General features: G+C 34.0%; 1 protein-coding gene across 1 annotated transcript; it reads right to left on the bottom strand.

Moving 5' to 3' along the window:
* Window positions 1-4,262: 4,262 nt before the first annotated feature.
* On the bottom strand, window positions 4,263-5,934 carry LOC137729474 (DNA-directed RNA polymerase subunit 10-like protein). Its single transcript, XM_068468436.2, has 4 exons — window positions 5,756-5,934; window positions 5,575-5,633; window positions 4,662-4,756; window positions 4,263-4,541 (listed from the first exon to the last, which is right to left on the bottom strand). Exons 1-4 carry the CDS (start codon window positions 5,789-5,791, stop codon window positions 4,516-4,518), a joined length of 216 nt encoding a protein of 71 aa, XP_068324537.1. The 5' UTR covers window positions 5,792-5,934; the 3' UTR covers window positions 4,263-4,515.
* Between the last annotated feature and the right edge of the window lie 2,221 nt (window positions 5,935-8,155).

Below are 8,155 nucleotides of genomic sequence, written 5' to 3'. Positions count from 1 at the left end.
TGTTTTTGTTGTATGGTTTACTAGAGAGAGATCAATGGCTTTATGCTTTGTGTGTTTATTTAAACCTCGTTGTTAGTAATTAGTTTTAGAAATTAAAATTTGAACTTGAGATATCTTCAAATTTTGACAAAAAATATTAATCGTCTAATTTGATTTGGAGTACTAATGTTTATGCAAATTTTTATTTGGGGGGCCGGGGCAATGAAAACTTTAGTAATGAGGTTAGTAGAATAATCTTATTCATGTTCCGTGTTGAACTTTGCAACTCTAGTCAATTGTTTACGATCTTGAGAATTTTATAAGCGCAAATATAATTCTTTACTCTCATTAATTATTAATTTTTATGTTTTATTGTTTTTATGAAATGAAACGATAGCGATTAATTTTATCGGTGTAGTTTGCACAAACAAGCATTAATAATAATACCTTAATTAGCTATCACAAACACAGGCAAACTAGCTCAAGCACCGCCAGTACAATTCTGCCGCAAAGATCTTGCCCTTTGGGGCAGAGGCTGTATCAAAGCCATGAAAATTAGTTGTCCATACAATGGTAGGGGGGGAGAAAAGGTGTTGTGCAGCACCAAGGACCGGAGAGAAAGCGAAAAGAGAGAAAAGGTAAGCACAGGAGTGATCGGGGGAAAGGTGGGGGGAGGCACGGGGAGAGGCCAAGTAGATGGATAGGTTAGAGGAGGGGGATTGCCTCTCGCCAATCTCAAACTAAAGCAAGGGACCGACGGTTAAGACTTACAATCAGTCAGAATTTCTGTTTAAAGAGGGGGAGAGAGCACAGCCAAAAGGACTTAGGAATGTAGGAATTCTTCTTCTCTTCTTTGTTTTTTTCGAAGTAGACTCTTTAAAAAAGATATTACTTCGAAATAAAACAAAACGGCATCAATGACAAATTATTTGTACATCTGCAATGTACTATATATTATACTCTGCTGCCAAATGCAAATAAACAAAATAAGCTGGTTGATATGCAAATAATGTGTATTTGTCCTAACGTAAAATGTCCATTCATCAAGTTCCTAAGAACTTTATCACAATAAAACCACTTCGGCACCATGAAACTGATCGCAAATAATTGTGACAAAAAAAAAATTATCGAAACTTATTATAAATATATATGTTGTCCTTCCCTCTCGTCGTACGTCGACGGAGTGCTGAGGTGTAATTATCTCTAAAATGTCATGCAAATCCAAACAAAATTAAACTAATTAAAAAATGAAAGAGATTTCCACAGAGACAGGTGTGCGATTGTCTTGGCAATGAATCAAGCATGAATAATAAGTAATGACAACTATACTGTGCAAATTATTGGGAATACTCCCTTGTATAATTTAAACAGTTAGAATTTTATTTAAGTATCTAATAATTTGTATTATAATATTTAGTGTACTAAGGTCGTTGTATCAGAAAAATATCTGCCCCACTAGACATTTGGGAGTTGCCACGTGACATGTTTCTTTGAATTCAAGCAAAAGGTAAGGATGAATCATGTATCAGGAGTCCCTTTCTATCTTATTTTCCTAGCTACTGTCCACCATCATAATGTCTCCATTCACACAATTGACACAATTAGTTGATATATATATATATATATATATATATATTTAACAAGGACATGGGAAATTTTATTGTTTAGACCAATTGGGTGCAGCTACATGTTAGTGTTCGTGTCATTCATTAATATTTCCCTTTCAAATTTTGATTCACTACTTCTATGCTGCATTATTAATGGACAATACTTGACTATTTTAGAGTTTTATAGGAAGTTTTCTTCAAAACATTTTGTGCTTATTTAACAGATGTTTTTGTTTTATCAAAATCGTTTATTTTAGGCAATTTTAACGAAACTGTTCACTTTTAACGAAAATGACATTTTTACTCTAAAAAGTTACTTCTGGTACTGTTCAATTACAACACTTTTTGTCTTTTTTATTTAAACTCAAAGTTTTAAAGCCATATTCATTAGTTTTCCTTTTAATTTATTTATAAAGCACTATGTAAAACAAAATCATTTAGCCATTGAACTACATGAAATTAGATGTTCAAAATTAATAAAAATATTATGAAAAAATTATCCTATTTATTATAATTATTTGACTAAATGACTTAAATTTTTTGTTTTATTTTGCAGATATTATCTTTACTGAATGATTTGTATTCCGAAGAGACCTTATCTTAAGCTCGAAATGTTACCGTGATGTATAATGTGAATAATGAAATCCTACGGTGAAGAGTGTATTTAAATTTCCGCAAAGGAAATAATGTGATGATTTCAAGTTGTCACTTCACCATGACACAAAAGTAGGTTTTGACGTTTTTATGATGTTTGGTAGGGCAACAATTTTCAATGTATAAAGTTATTTATTTAATTCCTCGTTTTATTTGGCTTATTTATATTTTCATCTCTAATCATCTCTATCAATAATAAACCGAGAGCGTCTTTAAAACTTAATTGGATTCACTTCAGATGTTAGTGTTCGGAGTTTAGAGATCCAAAAATTTAGCATTTGATTTGTGTGGCAGAAAAAATCATTTTGTTTGTGTGAAATGAACCAACGGGATGAGTTCATAAGAACATTTAGATTCAATTAGTCTAAATTTTTTTTTATTCCTAGGTTCCGGACATTAAGATCCAGAGTGGACCCAATTCCTTCTAAAAAATCTTGTGCTATAAAGTCCTATTCAGGAGTGGTCCTTCACTGGTTAAACTATAACTTTCGCCGTAACTGTTATTCTTACGAGCTTTAATCATTATTGGAGATGAAAATTGTGACCCTCACTCCCGCAATTTCCTTACAAATAAGGATGTCATTGAGGCGCATTTTCTAAAGTTGAATATCATTGAGATATTGAATGTACAAGTCAATCCACCTGACATGAAAAGCTAAAATTGCCCCAATTTCTCTCACATGTCAGTGAGTTACATATATAGGGTGGTGCCCTCACATGTCATTTTGACCGTTTTCAATTCATTTGACACGACGACTACAATTTCAAAGAGTGCAAGAATTATAAAAAGGAATGCGTGGATGTTACGTCAAATACAGTCGGCCGGATGCAATCAACCATAATGTGAGTGGGGCAAAGCAGAAAACGCATCAAGCAGGTCTTCAATAGCATACATACCATCACCTTCATGGTAAGTGACTAATCCACCTGATTAGCATTCCATAATTAGTTAACCTGCGCAAAATACCGCCATCCTTGAATAGATTAGTACTATTCTAATCACAACGGTTGCATTTGTAACCCCGTTACTTGAAGAGTTAACCTAAACCTACTCATTTTTTCTCTACCCCCTCCCCTCTCACTCCAAATCTCTTTTTTTCTTCTCTCTCTTCCTTTTTCTCTCCTCGGATCCTCTCTTCTTTCTCACTTATCCAATCCTCACTTTTTTCCCCCTCCTCTCTCCTCCTTTTTAGCTCCTTGGATCCTCTCTTCTTTCTCACTTCTCCAATCCTCGCTTTTATTTTATTTTATTTTTCCCTCCTCTCCTCTTTCTCCCTCTTTTGCAACCTCTCTTTGGACTTCTTTGTCCATTTTAAATTTAAAAATTTAAAAACTATTTTGAATCTCATACTAAACAAGTTTTTAAGTCTTAAAGAAAATTGTTTTCAAGAGGTGTTCATGTTCTTAAGAAATGTTTTGAGAAATGTTGAAAATCTTTCAATAGGATACCAAACAGACACTTAGGATGCTGCTATTTGCACTTGAAACAAGTCCTGTCCTCTAATTGGTGTTAGGAGAGCAAATACAAGGTGACCGTTCATGACTGCCAGTAACAATAGCCTATAATTCTTGAAGGTAAGAAAACACCCACAATTCCACTTGGAGATTGTTCTTTCTTCCACAACAAACGAGTAAATTGCTCGGAAGAAAACAATCACGCGGCCAAAAAAAGCCATGGAAAAGGAGAGAACAATAAACACTAGAACTGTTTCTAGGTGTCAATACCTAGAAACAGGAAGGGAGGATGAGTTCAGGGAATTCACTTATGTGGAGGTGGGAGGAAAACAAAAAGATATCAGGTGGAACCGTGTTCCTGGCCTGTTTCTTTTTCCCAACATTCCACCATTTTTCTAAAAACTATCCCCTGTGACTAAGAGCAATTCAAACCATGTTCCTGGAACCTGACCTTAGAAATCCTGCATCTACAGTAGCATGGTGAACAAATCACACCAAAGTTACATGCAAGACGAAAGTTTGCATACCATCATCATTTAGATCAAGGAACACTAACAATAACACTACTTTTTGTCAGAAGCATTCAGTCTTTCATTCTATTTAATAAGTTCGTAAACTAGTGCAGCAACATAAATGCATCAAGTGCATACATAAGTATCTCCCTACATATAGATAATCATATTAGACATTTCAAGTTTCTAAGTATGGTAATAAGGATCGATGGTGATCCAGACAAAACAACATGGAAGGTTTTACCACATTAAGACACTTGACAAAGATCACATAAAACGAGCATCTCGCACTTGTTACACGAGCTTCCTCAACTGGCGTCAGACTTCTCTAAAGCTGTAACAAAGCCCAGAGTCACTGTGTTAGTACATGAATTCTCGGACACGTTTTTAGTAGATTTTGTGCATGTGTATAGAGAGAGAGAGAGGGAAGGAGGGAGAGAGAGAGAGAGATTACTATTGTAGTTGAGAAGCTTCTCGATAAGATCAACATGAGTCATAAGCATACGCCGGCAGCAGTAGCGGACCAGACCCAATGCATCTAGTGCGTCTCTGTATTCCAGAAAATTCAAACCAGTTAGTAAACTCTCTTCTAGAACAAACTAGTTTGATAACTTATTCCTACAATTCACGCTGGCTGTCTACAACCGGTGATGAGTACACTTTTAAAATTACTTATAGCTATTTGTCTGCACGTTAAACTCCAATGTGGATTGTGGACACTCATTGTATGCACACAGATGCAACAGAAAAAAATATTGGAAACATATTATGCATCATTCAAGAATCTATAAACTACACCCAACTGATTACTCCGTAAAAACTGAAAAATGAGCGTTTCCCATTGAGAAACCTCTTATACATGTCATTACAAGGCCTATTTTATTATGACCATTCAAGGATCGATAAACTACACCCAACAGATTAGTCTGTCAAAACTGAAAAATGAGCATTGCCCGTCGAGAAACCTCTCATCCATGTCAATACAAGGCCTATTTTATTATGCACGCAGATGTAACAGTAAAAATCATGGAAACAGATTATGCACCATTCAAGGATCGATAAACTACACCCAACTGATTAGTCTGTCAAAACTGAAAAATGAGAATTGGTCATCGAAAAACCTCGTATCCATGTCATTGTAATAGCCTATTTTATTATTTGTTTTTCTGCCAATCGTACAACATACATATCGTCATAATCCCCTCATAATCAACCCAATTAAACCCTAGTCTATGTTTATGCCTAAGCATTACAGAACTGGTTTTTGACATTATATTGTGCAATTCACAACATGCCTCCATTAGCATAAACAAAGAAAGAATCATTGACATTATTAAATTTTAAAAATCCAAAATTGAGCAACTTACCCTTCAGTGTAATCGGCCTGCAGCAGGTCGAGATACGTATCCCACTTGTTTCCGATAACCTAAAATTAAACACCAATTATTCAGTCATCCCCAAATCCAAAACCCTATCGAAACGCTGAATAAAACTAAGAGGGGCAGAAAACCCAGGCCTACGGTTAGGTAAAGGGAGAATTGGGGGTACCTTGCCGCAGGTGAAACAGCGCACTGGGATGATCATCTTGATTTGCCCTAACTCTTTTCTGCGTGTCCAAGTGTTTGTCAGTCTTCGACAACCACGAGGGCTTGAGAGAGACGGGGTCAGGGAAGGGGAGGAGAGAGACGGAGACTAGAGTGGTTTTTAGCGTTTTGGGTAGGGATGGGCAAATACCCTTAACATAACCGAGGTTACTGCTCATTTAAATTTTATGATTACGGTTAAATAACCGTTTAGATAAATAAACAATTTACTTATGAAATTTAAATAGATGGTTATGAGTATATGTAAAATTAACATAAACTATGTTCCCTATCGGACAAAACTTTAGTTCAATGCTATTGACTATAACGCATGATTTTTGTAGCTAATATAATATAGTTTTCCTTAACCACTTTAAATTTTATGGTCCATTATATATATTATCTTAGTACTTTACATTCCGAGTTAAATAACCCAAGAATATTATCTTTTAACAATTTTTGTAACCCAAGAATACTTAGCAAATTTTATATTACCTTTATGGATAACAGTTAAAAATATCGTTCGTAAACTATTATTTTAATTATTAGAATGGTATAAGGACTTTAAAAATTAAAATGTGGAAATGTATGATGAATAACGGTGTTTAATTGTCAAAAAAAAAAAAATTATGACAAATTTTTCTTTTTTAATTTTCAAGTTGTTAAAAAAACATGTGAACGAGTGAAAAATGAGTAAATGGTAAAAAAGAAAGGATAAATGGGTAAATGAGTACTAAACGTTTACAATTAAATGGGTATGGTTAACCGTTTATAAACGGTTATGGGTATGAGTATAACCGTTTAAGCAATTACCCAACAGGTAAACAGTTATGCGGGTATGAGAATAAACGGTTATGGATAAATAACTGCGTTTACCAGCTAACCATAACCGTTGCCCATCCCTAATTTTGGGTTTATATAACTGGTTAATATAGCAGACCACCGCCTAATGTGGTGGTAGTCCATTAACCCAAAAGCAAAATAAAAAAATTGGTGTCATGGCGGCATAATCTTTTTCTCAAATAACCTTTATTTTTACTTTTTACATTTTTTTTTTAATTTCAAGCGTTGGACCTAATGAATTAAAGAAGATTAATGACAAAAAATTAACAAAGGTGTGTGAAAGGTAGAATTGGATGTGTGAATAGCACTTCCCTTCTCACATATTTTAAAAAATACTCTCTATTTTTTTTAAGGTAGAAATTTCATTAAACAATAAAACCAAATACATCACCGTTCAAGAATAAATTCTCAAATTACTAATGCAACAAAAAGATGAAACAAAACCTAACCAACATAACCACATCGAACTAGACGAAAACTACGCTCACAAGGGCAAAACCTTTGCAACACTTTTTTATGAACTTCCACACAACGATGCACCTCGCCAAAGAAGCCCTGCTATGAGACAACAGAGAAGTCGACATAGTCCTCTGCCAGGCATAGACAACAAAACCACAACCTAAATAAAATAAACAAAAACACTAAACCATAACACAGAACCCCAATCACAAAGGCTCTCCGCAATAAAGCGAGAGAGCAACCTAACCAGAGAGAGAGAGAATAGCCATAATAGAAGGATTTCAAAGTGCCAAAATAGAAATATTTTAAGGGCATGTTTACGTATCCGTAATCGGAGTTTATTAAACATTGAGGAATCAAAAAAGTAATGGGGCCCACATAAATTTTGGAATTCAATTTCTTGTATTGGTGGAATTGGATTCTTTAGATGTAGGTGGTAATCCAATTCCTAATTTTTTGGGCAATCGGAGTGACACTTTTGTTCCCTTTATGCCCTCACTTACTTTTTTTTATTTCCAAGACTATCCTTTATAAACCCATTAACCCTAGTTTAATTATGCACAACTCCTTACTTTTTTTTATTTCTATGCTCATTCACATTATACATAACTCCATGCATATGCTAAAGAGAAGAAACTACAACTTAAGAGAGAAAATTCAAAAATTAAAGTAAATAAATTTATTAAAAAAATAAATAAATAAACAAAAGCATTTTAGTGTGTCTATGAAATAAAAAAGCAATTTAAGTTTTTTCTTACTATTATATATTGTATTAAATTTTATTAAAAAAAAAAGTATATAAAATATTTGATTTGGGACAAGAGCATTTTAGTAATTATACTGGTTTATATTTCGATTATGCTGAATTAGTAAACAGTTTTATGGAATTAGTGTCATTTATATTCCAATTCCAAGATATTTAAGTAAACAACTTCAACAAGAATCCGATTCTAACTTCTCCTCATTCCAACTCCTCCTCAATTCAATTCTTCCTATTTTCATTACCGTGATAAGCCTTTTCCGGTATAGAAAGTTTTAGAGGATAGAAAATCCAAAATGTCCC

The sequence above is a fragment of the Pyrus communis genome, chromosome 10 (assembly GCF_041283825.1).
Source record: "Pyrus communis isolate YQ-2024b chromosome 10, ASM4128382v1, whole genome shotgun sequence".
NCBI classification, from domain to species: domain Eukaryota; kingdom Viridiplantae; phylum Streptophyta; class Magnoliopsida; order Rosales; family Rosaceae; genus Pyrus; species Pyrus communis.
This window is presented reverse-complemented; position numbering and strand designations above follow the sequence as displayed.

Coding starts and splice junctions, on each gene's coding strand:
- LOC137729474 (XM_068468436.2), bottom strand. CDS start 5,791: ATGATCATCCCAGTGCGCTGTTTCACCTGCGGCAAG. Junction 5,634..5,755: donor GCTGTTTCACCTGCGGCAAG/GTACCCCCAATT, acceptor GTTTAATTTTAG/GTTATCGGAAACAAGTGGGA. Junction 4,542..4,661: donor GAAGCTTCTCAACTACAATA/GTAATCTCTCTC, acceptor GCTTTGTTACAG/CTTTAGAGAAGTCTGACGCC.